Here is a 26,391-nt window from a genome sequence, read left to right as displayed (position 1 = left end):
GATTAAGTCCCTAATCAACGGCTAAGATTAGATCTAGCTTGATCCACGTCTTTTGGACCATTCTAACACAGATTCATATTAATACACATTAATATTTTATTTTTCCTAAGTTTACACTTAGGGACTCCATTAAAAATATTAATTATTTTAATATCTCCTAATTTGTTAAGAATCTGCCCAAACCCTTTCTGGGTATTGGAGATCTCAGGTGCCCCAACCTCTCCACCAAATTTCGTGGCTAGAGCACATCCGATGCTACCCCAAATCAACACTCCCTCTTAGCGAGGACTGTGCCCTAGCAATACTCCTCATTGAGTATTACTCTAATCATCTGACATCGGTACCTGTGCTGATGCTAGGCCTGTTGCCCACCATCCTCTCCACTATTATATCATGTACTGTCGCCCATGGTTCTGCCACTGCATCTGTATGACAGCTCCCTTTGCATCTGTGTTGTTGCTGGTCCTTTCTCCCAGCACTGCATCCGCACTGCACCTCCTCTCATCACGTTGTATCGTGCTGCCCACTGCTGCGCAGCTACTCAGTTACTAAGAAGCAAATAATTGATCTCCCAATCTAACCTCTCTGTTGGGCTAGAGATACCCACTGATGTTGAAGCTCCCTCTACCACTGACAAGTGCTCCCTCTCTGACCTCTACGCTGCTGCAACAACTCCCTGCATCTCGCACCATTGCACACCTCTTTGTGCCTTCCTGCACTGGTGCAACACTCCTGTGCCTCTCGCACTGCTGCAGCCTGCTAGCCTCGCGCTGTCTCAGGACTCTTGCACTGTAGCTCTCTCTGCCGCTCCATCTGCATCTGTCTCTACTCGACTCAGCCAGTCCTGCTACTCCTCTTCGGGGCTCCCGTAGCAAGGTCTAATCCAAGAGGTTGGGTACCTCAAGGATCCTGCCCCTCATCGCTTGTAGTCTGCCTGACTACAGCTCGATGTCTCCCCACTTCCGCTCAAGTGGTGCATGTGCACTCATGGCACAGTCATCGTCTGTCAAAACTTCCTTCTCTACCCGTGCTAGCGCTGCCTTAGTCTCGGAAGACTCTCCCTTACTCTTCTTCCTTGGACACTGGGTTGCATAATGACCCAGCTCCCCATAGTGGAAGCACTTGATCTTGGAGAGATCTTTCTTCTTCCGCTTTTCCTGCTTTCCCTCAAATGCTAGGGCCACATCTTCCTCCTCCTACTTGACTTTGATCCCCTTGTTGCTGCTACCCGTCTTCGACTGTCGTCTGATCTCTTCCTGGCGAAGAGTTGCCCACATCTCGTCCCAAGGTGGGAGAGTCCCTCTGCCCAGTATACTCTGGACAAACACCTCCCAGTCTTTTGAGACAACATTCAGGGTTGTCCTCACCATCAGCTCCTAATCCGGTGTCACCTCTATAGCAGTCAACTGATCTCGGATCTCATTCAATCCTCCGAGGAAGGTGTCAATCAGTTCTCCCTTCTTCATCTGATATGACCTCAACTGATTCTCAAGCAACATTCTTCTCTGCACAGAAGTATGCTGGTACAGCTTCTTGAGAGCCTCCCACATCTCAAATGTCATTTCCTTCTCGGCTATGTGTGGTACTACATGATCCTTGACCCCGTCAAGGATAATGCTCTTGGCCCTCGCCATCGCCTCCTCGTACTTGTCATTATCATTGGGGTCGATTGGGATAGCTATTACCTTCAAGGCAAAGTTCTTGACACGATTCCTGTCAAGTACGGATAAGATTCTGGCCTTCCAGACTGCGAAGTTCGATGCTCCGTCCAGTCTATCCTGGTCTCTTACTTTGTGTAGTGCCATGATGCTCCTCTACTTCCCTTCTGGAAGTTGTCTTCTGGACTCCCTCTGAGTCCTGATTTCCCTCCTGGAAATCCTTCTGTCGCTGTCGAGATGCCCCTACTCTGATCGTCTTGTGCAACCGCACCACTGATCTGGGTTCCTCGGCTAGAAACCCTCGGTAGCAACTCCTCTGGCCTTGCTCTGTCAAGTATTGTTCTGACTACAGTACCTCACCAGCTCCACTCTGCAATATTCTCGTAGCCTTCTAAACCCCAGCAACCTGAAGGTGAGAGCTCCTAAGCTCTGCGCAATCCCAGCACCAGCAACCCGGCCTCCTCAGCCAACTGCGTCAGCCCTCCCAACTACTGCGTGGCTCTGCGTGAGGCTTCTTTTGCCTTCCTTAGCCTTTGCGCTGCCTCTTCCTGGCTCACCCTTGATGATGCAAGCACTGCGTCACCCTTCCTTGTTGTTGCTATGCTAGAAACAGCGTATGTCACCTCAGGACAGTTGTTTTCTGTTGCTATTGCTCTGCACGGCTGATGTCCTGTAGTCCTCCTGTGATCTGCAATCACGCTCTGATACCATGTTGAAGTTTCTAAGTTTACTTAGTTAGAAACCCTCCATGCACATTATCTCATTTATTCCTACCTACTTGTTATTTTCCTAAACAAGTTATTTACAATGTAAATACTAAAAATAAACACTAGTGCATGCTCAACATATTACAGATCAGCAACTAAAAGAAATAGAAACAAACACACCATATGACACCATTATTTTTGGACTAATGTCCCCGGAAAAACCCAATGTGGAAAAACCAGTGCAACTATCTGAGGGTTTTCTTATTAAGCAATATCAAAGTACAATCTGAGTGTCGAAACTGGCCTATCCAACAGAGAATTTCCTTGGCAGTAATACCTCTCAGTCTCTGACAAATCTCCTGGCTGAAACCCCAGATAAACCTTCTGGTAGCTACTCAGCACAAATCTACCTAGAAACCCAGCGTCAGCCTCTCTCTAGACTGCGTTAGCCCCTCTTTTTCCCACGCTGGCCCTGCATCACCTCAGATGGGTCTGCGTCAGCCTTAGGAGACCCTACGTCAGTCCTCTGACCCTCTACGTCAGCAACGCTAGCCTCTGAGGGTCTGCGCAGCTCCCGGCTGCCTCTACGTTGGCCTACGTGAGCCCTGGCTAGCTCTGCGTCACTCTCCTCGGCTACTACGCTGCTCTCTCGGCACTATCTCTGCCTCTCTGTCTTTCCATACTCAAATGGCCCTCAGCAGCATCTCCCGAACACTAATTCTATCTCTCTTAGCAAACCCCGCTCTAGAGAATAGAATGACAGATCACTCTGGTGTGTTCTCCAAGTGACCCTCAAGCCTCCTCTTATACTTTTCCTGTTGACATCTCAACGGTCGAGATTAAGTCCCTGATCAATAGCTAAGATTAGATCTAGCTTGATCCATGTTTTTTGGACCATTCTAACACATATTCATATTAATACACATTAATATTTTATTTTCCCTAAGTTTAAACTTAGAGCCTCCATTAAAAATATTAATTATTTTAATATCTCCTTATCTGTTTAGAATCTGCCCAAACCCTTTTTGGGTATTGGAGATCTCATGTGCCCCAACCTCTCCACCAAATTTCGTGGCTAGAGCACATCCGATGCTACCCCAAATCAACAAATACTTCCACTAAGTATGCACAGCAAACACTACTCAGCTATATTGTGGGCTAGATTCCTCTAGAGGCCTTTGTTAAAGTTTGGAGGAACCTCATGGTTAAGTGTTAGAGAACACATAACCACAGTGGAGGCTTTTTTCTTGATCAAAAAGCTTGTGAATTTATTGTCACTTGTGGAAACTAAGTTGCAAGAATACCCTGGTTGTGTTTTTCCAATGGTCCTAGATCTTCTCTATAGGAAAGTGTGCAGAGCTTCACTATCCCATATCAGTGGAATCTTCGGTCCTTCCAATGCAATATTGGCACTTCAAACTGCATCTCTAAGCCTCTATGTGATTTTATTGGACGTGACTTGATAAGGTTCTACAATCACTATCGACAGAAATGGATTTGTGCACATGTAAGCTTTTGTGAGGACATTAAGGAATATGTGCTCATCCAATTTGTAATAAAATGTTTTGTTGCCTAATTCACCAAATCAAACTCCCCAAAACTCTTTTCAAGGGTCAAAGCCCTAACCAAAAAAATCAAGGGTTGTCCACGGTGTTTTACAAAACAGTTGACTCCAACTCAGACATGGTGAAGTTGACCAAGTCAATTATCATCTATAACGACTCAGCCTCCTAAACAAAGCAGGGACCAGTTTGATACTAAACTGACCGATTTAGTGTACCACTTAGCCAATTTGGTACCAAACCAGTCCAACTTGACCGACTCCATACCTACTCAGCCAAGTCAATTTGATTTGGTGCCCTACAAGCCATGGCACAAAGTTTGAGGAAAAAACCTTTTTTTAATCTATACCCAAAAATAAAGTCTACTGACCTAAACCCTAAAAGCACATTATATAGAGACTCCCCCTTTTCTAGCTAATGTTTTACCAAAATACATAGTCGAGAGACCAAGTTGACCTCTTGGAGACTAAAACATTCATATATGTCTTGATACCAAATCTCAGGTGTTAACACCCAAACATGCAAGAGGTATGGGAGTCGGAGCTACAAAGATCCTTACATATATTTTTATGCATAATAATTCATTAAGGGTATTGTTGAGGCATCTCCACTTTCCCTGTGGAAAAATTGCATATTTGGAGGCATGTTCATCTTCATGGGCACATCTCACATCATTCAAGGCATGTTCTACATATTTGTACATAGATTATGAGGTATTAGCACCCTCCACAAGGCATTATGGTGGAATGCTTGCTTGAATGAGGACACATGGCACATGAAACCCATATGCATGGTCAAACAACCATTTATCCGTAATTTCGCATTCATCCAGGGAAGAATTTATGGAGAAGGGGACCAAGTCGTTGAGTCAGCCCCACATTTCAGCTCACATGTGGCACCAAAAACATATTTAAAATCACTATTTAGACTTCCTTTGATTCATAACCCAATCTTTAAGGGAGCATTCAGCCTTTAAAGTGCACACATGGCACACTTGCCAAGAATTAATCTCTTTAGTGGAGCACTCAGCCTTTTGGGCTCACACATGGCATATCTAACCACATGAAATATGCATTTAATGCTTATCTAGTGGAGCATCCCACTTCTAGGGAGTTCTAGATCATTCTATCAATGTTTATTTCATAAGAAGTTGCAAGAGAAGCCTATAAAAGGAGGTATTTTCCATTTGGCATGGTGTGTTTTCATTGTGGAGAAAAACCCTAGACCATTAAGCTGAAAATCAAAGATATCTTGTGCAGGTCTGAAGCTTCACTGAGATAATATTCAGGGCAGCAATCATCAATTGTAAGGCTATTAATGTATCTTGTTTTCCTCTCTTCTATGCTGGAAGTTTTTCTACTGTTGTAAGGTTTATTTTTCAGGATAAGAGGCCTGAGAGTGACTCTTTGTCCTCTCAAAGACCCTTAATTTCAGATATAGATTATGCCATGTACCTGGACTATTTTTCCTATAAAAAGCTGTCTTTTACTGCAGATTTTGGAATCTGATGTTATGTGATGAAATAATATTATAATAAAAGTACTGTCTCAACTTTATGAGCTTAGTGCGCTGGCTGGAATTTGAATATGCAGCACTGTAATAACTAAGAAGGCCTGCTGTATTGTGCATCTTTATTGGGTGAATAATGTGTATTATCAAACATTCGATATCACAAAGTGTTTTGACTCCATTGACCGAAGATTAGGCATTAATCTACTTGAATCCACCACCATATATCCATTGCATATAACAAGCTCTTAGATCACTAAATCTAATTTTATTTTAAAATTTAATAAGAACTGATTTAGCAATCTCATTTAGGGAAACCTTCCTCGTGCCAGCGGAGAGCCAGCCTAAAGTGAGAGAGGTGTCCATTGAGTGATAATGGTTGGAACCTCTAAGTTGCCGTAAGCTCGCTACTTTATTGTTGGACTTGAATTATCTCACAAACGCAGGTTTGGAACGGAAGGTAACACCAGGCATCTCATGGCCAATCAAATTACCATTGTCAAAAGTTAGATATTGCTTGTTATGCAGCCCACACTCTTTTAAGCAGGATATGAACCAGAAAGCATGAAGATTTTAGCAATACGGATTATGTCTTATAGAAGAAAGGTATCATTACTACCCTACATGTGTTGAGCATTTTGGATTCAGTGACTGAATGAACTTTACTATCCTGGATTCAGAAAAGCCTATTAATGTATGACACCGGAAAAAAATGAAAGCATCTCGAGTACAAACACTGATGTCATGACCTTCCCATCATTTCTTCGCTTATTTTATATAACACTAAACGCTAGAGAAAACACAAAAGTATTTACTATTCCTGAAGAACATGGTTACATTCAATGTAAGATAAGCATTATGAGTGTGTGTTCCAGAAAATAATGAAACAAAAAATGAAGAGACCTCTGCTTTAGCACTCCTCGAAACCCGGGCACATTAGTAGTGTAACAGACAATCCCCACATCGGCTTCCTCTGCCATTGTTGTTAAGTATTCTGAACCCTGTTCGATGAAGGGAAGCTTTCCTTCGTTGTGCTTCGTATCTGCAAATGCAACAGAGGAGTTAAAACCCATGTAAGCCCCAATTCCAAGTAGAAAGCCGCATGGCTTACAAAGCTGCTGCCATGCTTTTATGCATTTCTGAGATCCACTTGTTATATTCTGCTAGTATTTTCAAAACCCACATGAAATATGCATGAGTGAACAATAATAAATATGTACCTCTAGTGCGAGTGTAGTACTGGTAAGACAGTGAAGAGTTTCTCGTCGAGAATGATAGTTGATTTGGTTTTAGAGTTGGGTTCCCTTCCAAACGCGGGAGAAACGTATATGCGAGACGAGACAATGAAATGAAGCATGTGCCAACCTCAATAGAACAAACACTGGATTATGGCACGCACTGAGTAACTTTGAAAACCTTCGATGCTATATGTAGATGATCTAAAGAAAATAAGGGTTTAAGGGAAGGTTCAACTTTGTTGCTATAAAGTTTAAACCATCAATTTTGTGTATGGGAAGGTATTAATTTAGAAATGAAATGATATTTTAAGGTTTATGAGACTAAAATAGTCTATGAGACTATTAGTTTTCTGTTTTTTGCTTTTTGCAATTCAATCCTTTTTCGATTTAAATTGATGATGAGCTGACCCAACCTTCCAACAATCCCCTCGCTAAAAAGATAATACCAAGAAACTGATGCTAACATGTTCTCGTAACTTTCTCTGATGTCTTTGAATGCATCACATTCCAAAATGAAATATTTTTCCGATTCCACAGCTCCAGACGTGCAAAATGTACATATCCGTTCTTCCCAAGCTTCTTTAGGCCTTTTCCACCGCCCTATTTCACACCAAAGTTGATGCGAGTTGGTCTTTAATTGAGCAATAAGAACCTTTACCCTCCACGAAATGCTAGCTCCAATGAACTCTTTTTGTTGTAGATCACACTTAAGGTTGAATTCCTCAATGTAGTACTTCTTCTTTCTACCCAACTCTTTTCCCCATACCTTTTTACGAAACTTCTCCATAACAAAATCCTTTAGCTCCTTGCTATTTGTAGGATAGACATTAAGGTAGATATTCCATTTTTGCATCCATGTATAGTTTTGTTTCATCCATGTTTTCTTTCTTTCACTCATGCCTTCATTGAAGATAACATTAGGCCATCTACCTACTCTCATTTGCTCAATTCTTTTTAGATATCTTATGAGCTGCACCATAGCAATTGCTTCAATGGGAGTTGCTCCTATTTCACTCAACATAATCTCATAAGGTACTAAACTCTTTATTTTAAACTTGCTCATGATCAAGCGTTTTCGGATTTTCTCAATTTGTTTCCATTTTGAGATGGGGGTGCTGCTAGCCCACAATTCACACCCATATAGCATCACTCGACAAACTAGGAGTCCAAAAAGCACTTTAACCGTTTTCCAATCCCATAACTCTACCTCTCTAGACTTGTTTTGAAGAGAATATAATGCTTTCCACCCTCCTAAACTTCTCTTCTTTCTGCAATCCTCCCAATTGAGTTTGTTGTTGAAATCAATCCTGAGGTACTTGTACTCATTTACTTCTTCAAGAATGTTGTCTTCAAAGAAGAAAGTATGCTGCTCTGCTTCCTTTTATTAGAGAAAAACATTATTTTGGTATTGCTAGTATTGACTTGCATCCCCACTGCTCTACAAAAATGCTCAAGGGCATATAAGTGCATTTGCAATCCATGGGTCGATTTAGAAATCAATATAATATCATCAGCATATAAAAGAAGCTTTATCACAAATTCCCCCAACCGAACACCATCTCCACCTTGCAGATTTAGCCACTCTTCCAATTTATCAATACATAAACCAAAAAGAGTAGGGGATAAAGGACAACCTTGCTTGTCTCCAATGTCACTTCTAAAGCTTTCTCAAATACCTGCTGAGGTTCTAATTTTGACTTTCAGTTCTTCATAAAGTTTATGGACAGCGGCTCTATAATGCACAGGAATTTCATGTTCTTCCATTCTACGCCACAACTTATCTCTAGGGATTGTATCAAATGCTTTTTTGAAGTCAACAAAGTAGCAAAATACTTCTTCTTTGTCCTCCCAAACCTTTTCAACAATGTGTCTCAACGTGATACCATGCTCCACTGTAGAATGCTTCAGCCTAAAACCTGTTTGTCCTCTTGCCCTCTTTTCTTTTACTTCTACCCACTTACTAACTATGTTTTCTACCATGCCATTGAAAATCTTTGCAAACAAAGGATTGATCATAATTGTTTTATAGTTGGATGGATTATTAATGTCTCCACTTTTAAAAAGGGGTATTGATAGGTTAGTTGTCCAATCTCTTGGTAATGCTTACTAAATGATGTCATTGAATATTTCCATGATGTGCGGTGCAAGAGTGTTCATTCCCCATTTTAGATACTTTGCTTGAAGTTCAACCAAGTCCTTTGCCTTTCCTATTTTCAGCTTCTTAATTCCATTCTCCACCTCCTATAACGTGAAGAGCTTTGAAGTTGTGTTGATCCTGGGGGGGCTTCACCTCAGATTCTCTCTCATAGAGTTGTCTTGCATATTCAAACCATTGATTGGTTGTAATATTATTTTCAATTTGCTTCTTCCTTGGTTGCAGTTCTTGCCAAAAAAGCTTTGGATTATTCTTGCTTAAATATATTAACTCTTCTCTCCTTGTTTGCATGAACTCATCTTTTTTCTTTTTTAGTATTTGCTTATATAACTTTACATGCATCTTCTCCTTTGCTTCCTTTTTCAAGATTCTCCTTGCCATTCTGCATTGTTCATCAAACCAAGCATTTACAGGAAAACAATGTGATTCTGATTTCCTATTTTTTGCTCTTTTGCACTTCTCAAGTGCACTTTGAATTATATTTGTTAAGTCATGACTATTGAAGCTTTTGAAACTGGTTTTCTCTTCCTGAATTAATCTCTCTAACATTGTCTTGAAGATAGTACAAGTTTCTTGTGTTAGAAGAATTTTGCCCCTTAATAGTGGTTGTCAAGGGCATTGGTTTTCCTCCTATGTTGCCTTTCTTCTAACCATAATAACCTTATATAAATTGGGTTATGGTTTGATTTTAAGTCCCAAATATGCTCTCCAATATTAACTTCGCCTATCTTTTCTATCAAGCTTTGTGAACACATCACGTAGTCAAGACACTTGCCCCATTGTATGTGTTGCAAGTGAAGTTCACAAAACTTTTCCATCTATCTAGACCATTGCAAATAATTAAGTTGAAAGCCCCACACAGTGTAAGCAACTCCTCTCCAAAATGATTGCTAACTTTGTCATCTTCTGAACACCTCACCCATTGGGGATTCTCCTCTTCAGTGAGCCAAATAGGATTGTTATCCTCTTTGCAACAAAGAATGCTAGCTTGATTATTTGTTGTTCTAGCATTGAAATCTCCCACTAAAAGAACTTCTCCCTATTAAGAGTACATGGCAATATCTTGTTTTAAAGTTGCATACGGATCCTTGTTGTCAAGCCCCTTATTTTTGTAAGTTTTTGTGACTTGAGGGTGTTGGGTAGCGAAAGCCTCGCGCAACAGTTAGGGGGCGCGAAGTCAGACATTTTGGGTAAAGTTAGGGTAAAGACTCCGTTGAAAGCGTGGAGAGTGAATTATAATAGGTTGAGTCAAAGGGTAGTCCGCCCGAAAATAATGTAAAGAAATATAGATAGAGTCGGCCCATGCAGGGATCGCGGGCCAAGGAAGGGTATAAATAGAGCGAGGCTCTATGGGTAGAGATAGCAGAGTTTGGATAGTGAATCTGAAATATGAAATGTAATGGGTTTTTGAAGAGGATAGTTTGAAAGCGTATGTAAGTCCAAGTCGAGAGTTGGGGTAGTAGGTAGAGGTTCTACAGCTGTGTGAGCGGACCCCTACAGCTGAGTGCGCAGGGCGGAATTGGATGTATTGAGGATAAGGGGAAATAAAGATAAGTTTCTTCTAAAATTCTGTGTTCTTTCTAAAGCTGTCGCAAATATGAATTTCATAAATCTGTTAAATTTAATATGCTTATTGTATGAATACATGTAAATCTGGGTTCATTTTAATGCGCGAATCAGTTGTGTTGGTTAAATGTTTGTTGATTTGTAACCGCATCCTCCAATAGAATAGCACGCTAATAAGAAAGACATAATCAATCTGGATTTGTGCGAATACCGAGCAGTGCAGAGCTGTAAACCAGTGCGCGAAACCTCCAAACCACACCAAGACATCCCTAGGGTGCGGAAACCTAGTTCCAACACCATCCCCTGCTACCTCGGGTGAGACCTCAGTCCACTCTCCGCTGGCTGTTGCCGAAAGGGCTCGTAGCTGTGGGATTTGTTTAGCTAAATAACTCTTCCGAACCTGGGTCAGGCCCATATAAGCCAACAAATGGTTCCGTTGCCGGGACCGGGATCTGCCTAAGGGGTGTCTAATGTGGGAACACTGGAATCCTATGAAGAAAGAGCTTGAAGATTGGTGGGATCTGAAGCTTCACGAGTTCACGGTTCAGGAAAACAGAAACTCACAGATATCGAAGGAATAGTGGTTGGATTGCTATATATTCACGAATATACACGAGATCTTCTTCGTAACATTTCCGATAGAATTGTACGAGTGGATCGCAAAGTTAGTTGATAGCGTGGGGAGGTGTAGATTAGACCAGCCAATAGTGTGGACTCCGGAACTAGTGCGCAGGCTGGAAGCCACCGAAGATAGACTTGCATGCGCGGTAGACCACTAGTTAGATCGTATCATAGAGGGATTTATCATTGAATTCGCAATAGATATAACCGTAAGTTACAGTGAAGTAGAAAGGCAATTTCTCCAAGGACCGCGGGGTAGGTACATCAAATCATTGAATACTTGGATTAAGATGCTGTTGTGTGAAAAACAGATTTTGTGCATATATGGATGTCTGGAGTAACGCGGAGCGAAAGGGGTTATCAAAGAACAAGAGGAGTAGAGAACAGCCCTTTGATTTCTATCTTGCGGGAAAGCAAGGAGGACCTCGCTAGGTTCTCGTTAGGAAGTGTAGTCCGATTGATTAAAGAATGCTTTCCACTAATACCACCTCCATCCCCTCCACCACCGAAAGCTGGGATGGCGACCACAGTCAAGTTACCGACATTTTAGGGTGTAGGGAATGAAGAGCCAGGTCTGTTCTGGTTTGTGATCAAATTTGTATGGGACGCGCAAGGCATAACAGATGAAAACATCAAAAAGGCCACGCTGGTTAGTGCACTACAGGACCATGCGCTGACATGGTACATAAAATACTGAACCGACCATCCGAATGAGGGACTAGCGGCGATCTAGGATACGCTTAATAAAGAGTTTGGCTGACCAAAGTCTGAAGCCTAGTCGATCATTGGGTTCAAGGAGATAGCAATGTTGCCTGCTAAAACTCTGTGGGATTTGGACGAAAGATTAAAGAGTACTATTTGCGAAGCTAACATGACTTTGACAAATGGGCAGCATTGCGTGTGGTTTGTGGTATCCTTGACACCCCATCTGAAGACGGCCTTGTCACAACATAAGATCTCAACCCAAGCTGAGGCACTGAAGACAACAATGAGGTTACATGTGACCCCGATACCAGACCCAAGGTTGGGAGTTCAGCAAATCCACACGTAACTTCAAAACTTGAGTTTGGAAGTGCAAAGCTTAAAGCAAGGAAGAATACCCCAACCATAGGTACATCCGGAGGCAGGCTGTATTAAATGTAAGAGCCAAGCGCACGACAAGGACCATTGCCCTGTCTTCGCGAACTATCTAGCAGGAGGAGGCCCGATGCTGTTAAAAGTAGAGGTACAAGCAAGGCCAAGTGTCGCGCCTGCGCTCTGGTGCGCGATTTGCCAAGTAGGAGGAAAGCATGCCACAGAAAGGGATTTCCGCATGTTGATGGATCGACCCCCTACGTATAGGATTCAAATAGAGACGCGCGAGTAGGACCCGGCCGCACCATTCACGTGCAGGGGATTCCTGGTACGCAGACGGGGTCACGACGGAATGGGACTTGGACGGGGACGAGGACAATTAATCTGCTATAATTGTGGAGGGCCAGGGCATTACACTTGGGATTGTACGAATCCAACCAAAGCATGTTGTCTGTCATGCTACCAATTTAATTATGACGCTGTCGACTGCCCTACATTGATTGCTCAATTACAGGAAAAAGGAGTGCTCCCAGCTAGCCCCACTCAGAACGTCCAAATGATGAAGGTTGAACCACGCACCGAAGACCCCAACATAAATATGATGCTCAGAAGTGGCGCAGCTACAGGGGAAGATAAGGGGAAGAAGCCGGAAGAGGATACGTGGGTTCGTAAGGCTCCTGTAAAACAACTAGAATTTGATTTGGCACGAGCGAAGGAAACCTTTTTGGAGGCTAAGAAAAATTTCGCAGAAGCATCAACTTCGGGTAGTAAGGGGCAACTAGAACTGGAACAGGATAGGTCTTTGATAACTACCTTCTTAGAAACCTGTATGAAGCTTCTGAGGGATGCTAATGCAGTGAAAGGGTTACAAGAGTTAATAATTAGATGTGTTGGGGCAGACGAACCACACTTGATCTGCAAATTGGGCAAACATGTTTTGCGTACCGGTCGGGAGATGCGACTGACCATCCAGATTGGCGACTATGAGATGGACCAGGTCATTTTAGATCTGGGGTCCGACGCAAATGTCCTACCAAAATAGACTTGGGAACGCATGGGTAGGCCTACACTGCAATGGTCCCCGATCCAATTATGAATGGCCAACCAACAAAAGATTCTGCCTATGGGAAGGCTACAAGGGGTTACCGTGGACATCGACGGCGCCAACACGCAAACCGATTTTGAAGTCATTGAAATTGTGGATGACAGTAACCCATATCCGACATTACTAGGGATAGATTGGGCAACAGACATGAATGGAATCATCAACCTCAAGAAACGGAAAATGATCTTTGAAAAGAATTCTCTCCGAGTAGTGATTCCATTGGATCCAGCTAAAGGAGCACGTTATACTGAACCTTTGCGCGACGATGACAATGATGGCGAACTAGATTGTATCTATCAAATCACAGCACAAGATCGGGACAAGGTGAATCCAACAACGGACGGTCGACTCTCATGGGACCGCGATAGCTCTTGCACGTTGGATTTGGATGAAGAGGTTGAACGATGGCAGAACCGACTACATGAAGTAACCACATTAAATTGCAATAGGATGGTCGCGACAGGAGCCATAGAGCCACCCACAGAGGAAGCCGAAGAACCAGTTGCCTCGGTGAAATCGAAACCAGGTGCGCCGATAATATCTACGGTAGCACCCCGAACGACCTTGGCTTCAGCAAAAGGGGCAGTCGTAACAAAGCAAAGGAAAAAGTGTGGAGGTCGCGGACAGGCGCAGGCACAAGTGGCCAGACAAACTAAGGGAAGCAGCCTGAAGCGACTCTGGTCGCCAGTAGCTGATGACAGGGTCCACAGGGACTCAAAGGGTAGCACACATCGCGGCCGTCCAATGACACAAACCTCTTGGAAGTTGCAAATACCACAGACTAGATGGGTCTGGAGTAAGCGATGGAAGAGAGCTTAGAGGAAGCTGGGTAGTTGCAGGCCCCGCGCTGACAACACACTCTGGGTATGGTCGGGAGACCAAAGAGCGATATGCGGGAACGGATTCAGCAGAATGTCACACCGTGACACTCACAACAACATAGCCCCTCTGCACATAAGGCGATTCGGACCACTTAGGAATACTACTAAGAACGACCGAGCTGTGACCCTGCTATCATGGCTGCGCACACATCCTCGGAACGAAAAAATGGCTACCCGAGCGATCGAGTGGTGCTCGCAGCCCGGGCTGGCAGGGACATTACGACGACGCACCAGCGGTGCGAACACCTGACTAGTGGTCAATGCTACAGTCTCAGTGCCCCGAGCAGTTGAAAGAAGGCATGGGACTATAAACAAGTCTGCAGGAAGCCGGTCTGGCGAAACACTTCCCTCCCAAATTACTCCGCCCTCCTGATCGTAGCAGCGCCCGATGGACTGCACTACCGCACGGACCAGTCAAGAGATGACCGTTAGCACCACTATTCATGTCAAGGATGTTATGGTATGGCAGGAAGGAGCGGGCAACGGACCTTTAAGGCGAAAGTTCTGAGTCAGATCTGCTAAGATCTGCCGAGGGAACGTTAGTACTAAGCCAGAAAAGGAGGGAAGGAAGTCGTTCAAAATTTCGGCTTTATTTTATGACCTGGGCATGGCACGGGCATATTGGCACTATACATCAGAGCAGAGCAGCAAGCAGTCGGCTCCCAGACAACCCATGAGTACCATGGCCAGAACCCGAGCACGATTCGTGGAAGAAATGCAGCTGAATCCAGGCACCTGGGGTTCTGAAATCCCCACGCACACCGCGAAAGAAGAAGACTAAGCAGAAGACAGGAATAGTCTGAGCCTCACCACGGTTCACCAAGCAATCCGCAGCCGATAAGGGCAAAGCCGTTTCCACCGAAACCGACGAGGATGACGATGCTCTCCAAGAGTTGCTTGACCAGATAGACGCACAGGCCGAGGAAGAGGTGGATGCATTCCAACTCCCATCGTTACCTCCATATCTCTCTCCATGGCGAGGGTCAACCAAGCTACCCAAGGACTTAGACGTTGCGAAGGCTGAGCTTCAGGCCCCGCTTCTTCCAGATGACATAAGGTTCGAAGGCTTGCCGTTGGGGCGTGTTCCGAGCCTCAAGTTTGAAGATTGGGATCTGGCCAACCGCGATAAGTTCCCTAAGCTGGCCGAAGACATGTTATTGCCACGGGTATGGCTACTAGGTGTGGAGAAGGCGGGCATCCTCAACCTTAGATGGCTACCTCACTACCACCACGTGACTATTACCACATTTGTAATCCGACAACTACTCTGTCTGGTACATGATGGATTCCTGTGGTTGGAAGAGCCGATCCCAATCACAGTTGAACTAATCCACCGAATAACGCACCTACTGCTGAAAGGAAATGACCCCGCTGACACCATAGGAACCAACAGCAAGGTAGGACTCGCCGAAACAACAAAAACATGATATCAACTGGAGAAAGGTAAGCACGGATATGTCATAGCCAACATCAATGACTGAGCCATCTGAGTGGCTACCTAGCTCCTCGCTTGTAAACTCATGAGGAAGTGTCACGCAGACGAAGTACCCACTTCTGTCATTGCACTGGCCAGACAGTGTGCCGAAGGGGTTCAGTTCAATTGGGCATAGTTCTTATGCAACGAGTTCCTGACCAACTGTCAAGAAGCATAGGACAAAGGTAAGACATTTCACTATGCATGGTTTGTTTTTGTCAATCCTCTTGGTTATAGGCGAACTACCGCAGGATAGCCAATTCCCCAGCATTACAGATGACCTCCCTGAGGCAGTGCGGTATATGGCACTATGCGGTACAAGGGATGCGATAAGGGTTTCTACAATCCGAGCATTTTGGGCCTATATGGAAGGAAATATAAGGACAAGGATTGCTCGAAGACCACGAATGTCTCCCACAATCTATAATAATTTCCAGAGCACGACTGAGTTTAAATCTGACAAGCATCACTTGCACATCCGGGCGCGGAAGGATTCAGAACAATCCTAGGTCACACTCCCATTCATGGCGACAGATGAGGCAACCTATGCAGTTTTGGCAACATGGGCACTCGAATGGCGCGCCCCAGATAAGGTCGTCCTCGACCAACTCGCCGCGCAATAGTAGAACAAGGACCGACAGCAGCGGCTCATGCACCTGGCATAAAAGGCACGTCAGGAACAACAGATGGCCTTGCAACAAGAGGCGTCCAAGAACCCACCAACAGAAGAGATCACGACATAGCAGGTATTGGAGTCAGACCAGGAAACAGTGACGCAGGACCACATGGACCAGATCAAGCGGTTGCGCACATAGGACTCACCAATTGCCCGGAAAAAGTCCAAAATAGCGAAGGTTTTGGAGAAAAAATTCACAATGAGTCCTACCACTACCAATGTCTTGCTCGCTCTAATTACAGAGCAAACAATTGTGTTGGGGGAGATCAGGATGCAATTGGAGGCAATACAGGCACGCTCTCTGGGCAGGGTCCACCTCGTCGACAATACAACCGCAGCTGAGCAGATGGTGCGCGCGCCCACACCGAACACTGTACTGTTGCCAGCCGATGCTATCCTAGTCAAAGGCACCAGTGACGACCGTAGTTGGGAGTTAAATCTGGCTGCCCTACCCGGTGGGTTACTCTACCAACTACAGGATGGACTCACTAATGAACTCCGGGCTAGGGAAAGTCGCGCCCTTCACACTTTAATGGAGCAAAAATCCGAGTTAGAACAGGTAAATCTTCAGCATGCTGCCTTGGTCGAACGTTATCAGGATGTCGAACAAGCTGTGACAGAAGCATGCAGCACAGTTCTAGTGTTAGCTATCCCCGTGGACCTTCCAACCGTTACCAAGGTTCAACACATGGCCGTAGGAGCCTGCACGACCCAAGAGGTGGCCGCAAAAGCACAGGGGGAGCTTACTCGACAAATAGCAGAGCTCAGACTCCAGGCGCAACAACCATTGGCGGATCGTGAACAACGTCACGCAGAAATTCAAGCAGGCATGGAAACAATGAGGTGCATTGTCCGTGAATATTCGGGGCTCTTAGATCAGTCTATTGGTATACTTACATCTCTCCAGGAGGACCCCACCATACAGCGCGTAGAAGCTGAGGCACGCGCACTGCAACAGGCCTATGATACAGCTCGTGGAGATGCACAAATGGTCGCTCTCACACAGCGACTGGCCAAAATGAGGGAGGCCCAGGCTCTCAAAGCCCAAATGGACGTTGCACGGCAACAAGAGGCAGAGCTTAAAGAACGCATTCAGCCTTGGCTCGATGAAGCGTTTGTCGTCTCTACAACAATTGAGGGAAAGTTAGCACATATGTAGGCAGTATGCGATTCCAAGCAGGCGAATCCAACTGACACAGATGCATCAGTGACTCGGGTGGAATAGGTACAATGGATCGCCGCAGAATTTGTTGAGGAAACATGCGTTGTGCAGAAGTTGTTAACCAACCTCCGTGAGAAGATCGTCGCACCAGCCGAGTGACTCGGGACGAGTCACGATGATTGTGTTGGGGGACTGTTGGGTAGCGGAAGCCCCGCGCAATGGTTAGGGGGTGCGAAGCTGGACATTTTGGGTAAAGTTAGGGTAAAGACTTCGCTGAAAGCGCGGAGCGCGAATTATAATAGGTTGAGTCAAAGGGTAGTCCGCCCGAAAATAATGTAAAGAAATGTAGATAGAGTCGGCTTGCGCAGGGATCGCGAGCAAAGGAAGGGTATAAATAGAGTAAGGCTCTATGGGTAGAGATAGCGGAGTTTGGATAGTGAATCTGAAATATGAAATGTAATGGGTTTTTGAAGAGCATAGTTTGAAAGCGTTTGTAAGTCCGAGTCGAGGGTTGGGGTAGTAGGTAGAGGCTCTGCAGCTATGTGCGCAGAGGCCTGGAAAGTCCGCAGCTGTGTGCGCGGACCCTTGCAGCTGAGTGCGCAGGGCAGAACTGGATGTATTGAGGATAAGTGGAAATAAAGATAAGTTTTTTTTTTTTTTGAAATTTTGTGTTCTTTCTGAAGCTGTCGCGAATCTGAATTTCATAATATCTGTTAAATTTAATCTGCTTATTGTATGAATACATGTAAATCTGGGTTCATTTTAATGCGCGAATCAGTTGTGTTGGTTAAATGTTTGTTGATTTGTAACCACATCCTCCAATAGAATAGCTCACTGATAAGAAAGACATAATCAATCTGGATCTGTGCGAATACCGAGCAGCGTGGAGCTGTAAACCAGTGCGCGAAACCTCCAGACCACACCAAGACATCCCTAGGGTGCAGAAACCTAGTTCCAACACCCTCCCTTCCTACCTTGGGTGAGACCTTAGTCCGCGTTCCGCAAGCTGTTGCCGAAAGGGCCGATAGCTGTGAGATTTGTTTGGCTAAATAACTCTTCCGAACCTGGGTCAGGCCCATATAAGCCAACAAGGGGAAAAATAACATGCTGCAATTCTTATGTGATTCTCATTCTCTGATATTTTCAACAATAAATATTGTTTATCTGCATCTTCTTTAATTCACTGAATGTGACGACCTTCTTTTTCTTTCACTAAAACTAGTATTCCCTCGTACCCTTTGTCATTTTCTGCTACTTTGTTCCAAACTTCCAACTTCAAATAATCGTCAAACACAAGAGTTTTGCAACCATCATGCTCATGAGTTTTTGTGAGACAAATCGTGTCTCTAGCTTCCGCAATAGGCCCTAACCCAGGCCCCTTCCTCCAAGGGTAACCTCTACAATTCCTACAAACTAAACTTAGGTAGACGTGGGTAGGATTTGACTGCTATGTAGTTTGGCACATAAGACTCAAATTTGAGTCTTCTCCCCTTTTCATCCATGCCGCTCTTTTAGTGCATGTAATTGTATGAAGAGTATCATTACACGGACTCACGGCTAGACCACTCCTCACTCGTTACCAAATATATTTTGAAAGATAAAGATAATAGTGTTATAAAGTAGTTAGTATTTGTCATTTAGTTTAAATATACTTAAATTAAAATAAAAAATAATAAAGAATTAAGATTGCATATTTTTATCTTGTAATAAAAACAATTACATTTAAACAAAAGAATGTAATAGTCTTTGATGCATTTATTATTTATTATCTTTGTTCTTTTATGTTTACTTCATGTTAATACATAAATATGTGCTCAAGTCATATTACATTGTAGTTGGTCTCTACTCATAGTTTAAATATAGATAAATTAAAGTAAAAAACAATAAAGACATAAAGATTTTATCGATAGTTTATATTCCATTATCTTTAAAGTTAACTCTTTGTTAACTTGTTTCTAGAGTCTCTAAATGTTGTTACTATTATTTGTAGTTTCTCTTGTACCAAAAATAATATGTTAGAGTTATAAACCAGATATTTTACTTGTCTAAAGACCGAACACATAATAGTTAGAAAATACTATGCTGTTTTTAAATAATATAATTCAATGTTGAATCCTCAATGCATATGGGAGCTCTTTTACTAATATCGACACCTTCAAGAAAGAAATATCAAATTGTTCAAGCAAAAAAACATAAAAATGTTTCAATACTCAATAAGATAATCATGGTTGTTTACATAATAAAATAACCTAACACTACATCTCATAACAATTAATTACTCATGTTACTTATACAATCGCTTGTTGGGTGCAAAGTAACTATTATCTTAATGTTTGAAAGCTAATGTATTACCCAAAGGATATTCTCTGCAAAAAATGTAAACATGCATAAGTTAGAAAGTATCGGAAAGGTTCCTCAATGAGAAGTTATTGCTAGCTCATTCGACGTTATTGATTAAATTTAATCTCACTTCCAAATAAAACCTTGTCATTACTGTTTTTGTGTTATGCAACCAGCTCACAAAATAGAAGAAAATATAGGTCAACGACTTCAAAATAAGCCTCTTCAAGCGGGCAACCTCCTTTACATTACACAAATGAACAATTCTTGGATGATTCAAATGAAAAAACCTCCTTTCTATAAATAGGAGTCTAAGGGGTCACAATATAATCAGAGTCGGTGTAACAATAATAATATAAGGGCACAATGATTCCCGGATGCGGGTGCTTGACAGATCAGAGGGTATGAGGATGGCGTATCACGTGGGCAGGTGTCAGCCCAAGCACGCCACGGGTTATGACGCAGGACGGGCGAGCTGGTCTCGCACAAGCCTATTAATGCAGGCATTTACTCCCTCCATCCGCTTCATGGTTTACTGTGCTATGGCGCTCCATAAGCTCATCGTTCCCGCGGCTTCGTCGCATACCTCTGCGGCTTTATGGATTGCAGCGTTGTGTGTCTCTCTGAGCTTTTCCACAAGCGAGCTTAGGCCCGTCATTCCCTTTCTAGGCTCAAGAGCGTTCCATAATCGCTGGGCTCTGGTTCCAGGTTCATACGGTTCAATTGGGGTTCTGTTTCCGCCTCACTCTGGGTACTCCTCTCCGTGTATTCGCTCTCTCGACAATTCTCTGTACATTGCCATGCCGCGCGAACGGCCTGTTACACTAAAAAATGTCACCATGGCTATTTACAGTTAGTATGGCTCTATCAACAGTCATGCTATCCTCCTGGGCAAGTCTTATGCCTCTGCTCTCCATGTCAAACTCCAGAAAAGAGAGAAAGTCTTTGTAAATGTGTTTATCTCTGGGTACGCAGATTCTCTCGGCCTTACCTGCGTATACGCACCTAATGTTCACAAAAACTGCGTACTTGTACGCTCTGTATGTAAAGGGGCAGGTGCGTACCCCTGTAAAGGTCAAAAGGCGCGAGTTTCATCTTTAAAAAGTTACTTGTGGTCATTTTTAGAGCATTCTAGAAGGTTGTTCGACGTGTATTGAGCGCCTCCAGATGGTTCATGTACCCCTATGAAAGAGGAACTTATCCCATCAAGAGAGGAGCTATCCCATCCAAAGAGGGGATTATCCCATTGATGGTGGACTTGATTAACTTCCTCTTGAGCACTATAAATACAGGCATTGGGCCAGAAGGAGAGGAGGTTGAAAGCTAAACATTTCTAAGGGTAGATGCTGCTGGAATTAGGTCTCCCATTTAGAAGCTTGTGAGGAGAGATTCCCATCCTTTCTTGTTTCATTTGGAAGTGGGTGAGCTTTGTCAAAGTAAAGGAGAACTCTTGATGGACCCTGGGAGGGACTTGCACAACACCAAGGCTCAGGTTGTAATTGTTCCTTTTGTTTCCTATTAATGCAAATGAGTCCATTCTTCTCAATAACTTGTTATTTATGAGTTGTTTTATGTACTCCTTGGTCTATATGTTAAATATGCTTTATTTTATGAGATTATCAAGTGCTATTTAATCGTTTGATTGTTAGTGAATGCAGGTTTCGAAGTGAAGGAGGAGCTCATCCGGATCGGCGAGGCTGGACTACTACAACAGCGTTGGATTACAGGTAGGATCTAAACACTTGATTTCTTGTATGGTAAATGCATGTTTAGAGAAGGATTGCTCTTGTTTGTCTTGTTTGTCACTAGAGAGTCTTAGGCTCCTAGGGAGGTTGGTTGTGTCCGCACTATCGACTCTTTCCGCCTGACAAAATGGCGACTCCATTGTGGAATCCATTGATGTGAAAGTTTTTTCCTTTGTATGCAACTTTGATCTGAGAAAAGTCATTTATTTTCTGGTTTTTGCCTGTGTGACTTTGTATTTGGGTGGGCTAGCTTAAGGTTAGATTAAATTTAGTTTTTCTTGGTTTTTCCAGTAGTACGCACCCTCTGAGTATTGCACAGTGCGTACCTGTACGCACTGTTGCTGTGTGCACAGAGCGGGCCCGCACCTGTCTTAACAGGTTGCCTGCGTACCCTGCTAAAAATTAAGAAATTTCCATTTTTTACATTTTTCTTCTTAGATTTTGCTTTTTCTTAGTCTTTACTGCCCAGATCCATTAGTCTCCTGTCAAAGATCTTCACCTGAACTTGTTTCGATAGCATTGAGTGTTTTAGTGGATTTCATAGAAGTTTAAGCCATAGGGTTTGATTTTTGAGTAGGTCCTGTAGTGACTTTGGCGGTAGAAGTTGTCAAGCCTTAGATATCTCTGGTTTTGTCAGCCTTCTTAGGAGTCGGACCTGTCATAAAGTCTACCTGTGAGAGCAACTTATCTTTGAGTTGTCTCTTTGGCAAATTTCGAAGTGCTTGTTGATTGAGTATTGAATTCCATTTTACAAAAAGAACAAAAAGATTTGAGTTTTGTTTTGACTGGTTTTTTGATTCTGCATTAGCTGGTCCTTGGCTTGATTGTGGTCAAGTAAAACAACCTAGAATCATCCTTGTAGGCTTTTGCCTCGTTAGGTTTGCTTTAGAGTAAATTTCCTTTTGATTTGCTTGTGAGTCAATTTTTCATAGATTTTATAGATTTTGAGATTGATTTTCGTTAAAATAGATTTATATGCTTTGTTAAACAAAAAATACAAAAACATCTCCTTTGAAAAGTTTTGTTTCAAGTAGCTTTTGGAGTATTTTGAAAGAGAAAGAATTTTTCGTGCACGTAATGAGTGGTCATGTTTGTATGCTTGGAAAGATAAAGAGTTTTATTTCTTTGATTTTCGTTGCCAAGAGAGTTGTTTTTATATAAATTTGCATTCTCTAAACTTTCTTAGCTAAGAATTTCATTGAAAAAGAAAAGTAGCGTAAATCATCTTAGGTGCATCTTTGTAGTGGTTGCGAGTCGAGTCTACACACCATTGGTTTCATTTCCGCTACCTTTTGTCTTTAAAGAAAACCATAAAAATTAACGCTTAAAGTAAAATCAACATAGTAACTTTTTCTTTTACTAGGGCTCTGAAACACCAATTTAGATCAGGGTAGTGTCTTGGAGTAGGAGAGTAATTAACTCTCCAAGACAACAAAACCAAACAAGTAGCTTATCTTGTGATAGAATAAATCCAATTGTCTCATTTGTACTCTGGGAAAGCTCCTCTTAAAGGAGAAGCACGAGCTCGTGTCCGAACCAGTGAGGGGATCAATCCTCCCTCGTTGGGAACGATGCCAGACACACATGTATTACAAACGGTAAACCTCGGATTAACCATTGTCGAGGAGACAGGGGTCACTTGTCGGTAAACCTTGGATTATTGTCAAGGAGCCGGCAAGGGGATTGAGCTTGATACTCTGCCCTTGCGTGCTGTCGGAGTGTAGACTGTTCCCCAAGGTGCATTTGTTGCGGTTGGTAACCTTAGTGACCATTATCTTTAGGATTCTACCGAGGTGACGGTGGAGGGAAGATCCCACTGTACCTGGAGCAGACGTCGGCTAGACTCACTTGGATTTTCCGGGGGGTTCACTTCACTCGAGACGGTTAAAGTGGAGGAACTTGTGCCGGTCTATTCATTAAGCAGGTTGCCGGGGTAACTGTTCCACCCGCCACTTCTGTACTGAATCCGACGATGTTGGGTTTCATCTCCAACTAGCGTTTTCGGTCTGGAAGGCTACTGTTTGTGCTTGGTTTGACGCCCTAGATTCTTTAGGCGTGTGATTCAAATTTGTTTGGTTCTTTAGCGACTTTAGGTGGTTTGATTTGAGATTTTACTTTGTTTTCGTGTGTAGTAGTTAAAAGTTTTTAGCTGTGGCGGAATTACCGACACAGTCCCGTAGACTTCGGGGCAAGTCACCTGAGATTGTTACCGGAACTGATTTGTTGAGGAAACTCCGTAGATCGCGAGGTGGACCTCCTGAAGATGTCCCGGGTCAGTACGAAGGATTGAAGGTCCTTGTAACTCCTCCTAGTGGCAGTCGAGTAGGTTCACCTGAAGAAGGAGAGTCTTCCTTGGTAGTCCTTCCAGATTACCAAAGTCTAGAAACAGGTTATAATCCTGAAGTTGTTACAGTTTCTGAGCTTGCTGGTAGTTTTTCATCTACTAGTGATATAGGCGAAGAACCTGAAATATCTGAACCTGTTGCTCCAACTTCTAGTGTACCAGATTCACCAAGGGTAGAAAGATTCATCACCGAAAATCTTCCTACTGGTTTGATAGCTATTGAAGAACTTGCTCCAGAGGAAGAATTAGGCGTATCTACCCTTGAAGATCAACCTACTCTTGATCTAAGAGAGCGTGAATCTATCTTTTACAGTCCTCCTAGAAGTACTACTTGGTACCTTTCGTTAACCAATTATTTAGACAACTCAGGGCTAGGTTTTTCTCCACCTCGTACTCCTTTTCCACCTGGAGGTATTTATACTCCTGTAAATATGTCTGGTCAGTCGTCCGTGTTCACTCAATCTCCTGAATCTTTCTTACACGGCGGTCCTTCTGTTCCCACCGGGTATCAGTCACTTTCTGGTACCTTTGCGGGGGCATCTCCTCAACCCATTGATCATGGGTTATTAGCTGGAAACAATGGTAATAAACCGTTGGGTGTAGGAGACATTTACATGATGTCAGGATCAGTTCCCGTTTCTCAACCTCAAGGTGGCCAATTACCGCCTGGGGGGCAGCCTCAAGGTCAGTATGTACCTATGGTGCAATACATGCCTCAAGGTCAACCCCAGCCTCAATATGTACCCCAAGGTCAACCTCAGTATCAATATTTACCTCAAGGGTATCAACCCCAAGGGTATCAACCTCAAGGGTATCAACCTCAAGGTCAAGGTCAACCCCAGTATCAGTATTTACCCCAAGGTTATCAACCTCAAGGTCAATACTCGAGTCAAGGTTATCAACCACCTCAAGGTCAGTCATATGTTCAAGGTATGAAAACTATGCCTTTCAGTTATCAATCCTATCCTCAATCCGGTTATGGATCTCAGTATCCTCAACCTGTTACGGGTCAATACCCCGGAATGATAGTGTGGGATCCATCACAGGGTCAACAGGTGTTGCAGCCAAGTATACAGTTGGTACCTCAAACTGGACAACCCGTGGTTTCTGGTTCACCCCAGCAACCGCAACCTGTCCAGTCAAATGTTCAAACTTCTGTAACTTCGGTAGTTACTCAGCCGCCAATTGCACCTAGTACTCCATCTCAAACGGCTGCAGCAACTACCGCAACATCTGCCGCACTTACTTCTGGAGTATCGACAGCTCCTGTTTCTACTGTCTCTGTAACCACTCCTCAGACATCTTTACCCTTATCTGGATCTACGATTCAAACTACGGTTCAGATGCCTGTAGGTCAGCCTGGTATAAGTACGGTTGTCACTACTCAACCGCAATTTGTTCATCAACCGTACCAGGGACAGTACCAATATGGGCAAGCTGTCCAGCAGCCGGTTTACCAGTATCAACCGTATCCTGGGTACACTTATCAACAACCTCAACAACCCCAGTACGGTCCGGTTAATCCTGGTTTTCCAGGAGGATATAATATCCCGAATGCGATTCCTGTTCCAAGTTATCCTGGATATCCTCCTCCTGGGACTGGTCTTGTGACCCAGAGTTTCAGAGATCCTAACCGGCAGTTACCGTTTATCGCAACTTTGGATTTACCAGACTTGACGCGCCTAACGAACGATCCAATTCAATATCTTCCGTTCTGGCCGCCAATGCCAAATAAGTTGCCCAGTGATATACCCAAGTTCGAAGGTAAGTCTGGAGAGGATCCGTCCAATCACGTGATGACTTACCACCTCTGGTGTGCTTCAAATTCTATCTCGGATGATTCGATCCGCTTACGTCTTTTCCAGCGTACACTCATTGGTCTCGCGGCCAAGTGGTACATTGAGTTACCACGAGCCTCTTTTTACAATTTTAGCCAGTTAGCTACCTCGTTCTTAACTCACTTTCAGTTGCCGGTCAGATACGATAACGGCACGGAGTTATTAACTTCACTAAAACAATCGACGTCCACGTATATTTCTGATCACATTCATGAGTGGAGACGTCGAAGAAGGTTAGTGAAAGTTTTTATTCCGGACCAAATCTTAGCTGAATGGTTTGTTAAATCATTATTACCGAAGATTACTGAAGATGTAGCTAAGGCCGGAGTAGTTACTGAGGAGCAAGTCATTGCTCAGGCGCAGTACCTTGACTTAGTTTATACTCAGTCGGGTACGTTACACGAGAAGATTTCAGATCTTCCAAAATCGAATCAAATCGCTGCTGCTCCTTCGGGATCTCATGCCGCTGATGGTATGATTGGTACGGTGAACACAAAGAGCAAGAAGAAGTCTTCCAAGAATTCTACTACTCCTATAATCACCTTGCCTGATTCCCCGACAGGAGAGTCTTCTCCTGAACTTTCCGCCGATATTCACGCTGTAGAGTCATCTACGGCCAAATCAAAAAACGGTGGAAAGAAGAAAGGAAAGAAGAAGGCTAAAGCAGACAAGGCTCCGAAGGAGAAAACAGAAAAGTCGGAAACTAATGACGAAAAGCGCAAACCTCGATATCCTT

The 26,391-nt window shown here is 43.5% G+C and overlaps 1 protein-coding gene across 1 annotated transcript in view; it reads right to left on the bottom strand.

Annotated features, from left to right (window-relative positions):
* The window catches only part of LOC149211035 (multisubstrate pseudouridine synthase 7-like), a 361,532-nt gene extending 354,710 nt beyond the window's left edge, over window positions 1-6,822 (bottom strand). The window contains exons 1-2 of the mRNA XM_089396877.1: window positions 6,657-6,822; window positions 6,340-6,478 (exon numbers count right to left, since the gene is read on the bottom strand). Of these exons, the coding sequence (XP_089253003.1) occupies window positions 6,340-6,416 (77 nt within the window). The 5' untranslated portion in view covers window positions 6,417-6,478; window positions 6,657-6,822. The remainder of the gene's footprint in view (window positions 1-6,339; window positions 6,479-6,656) is intronic.
* Between the last annotated feature and the right edge of the window lie 19,569 nt (window positions 6,823-26,391).

Source organism: Pinus tabuliformis, chromosome 1_2 (genome assembly GCF_031772625.1).
Source record: "Pinus tabuliformis cultivar Carrire ecotype Pingquan chromosome 1_2, CPIR1, whole genome shotgun sequence".
In the NCBI taxonomy this organism is placed as follows: domain Eukaryota; kingdom Viridiplantae; phylum Streptophyta; class Pinopsida; order Pinales; family Pinaceae; genus Pinus; species Pinus tabuliformis.
This window is presented reverse-complemented; position numbering and strand designations above follow the sequence as displayed.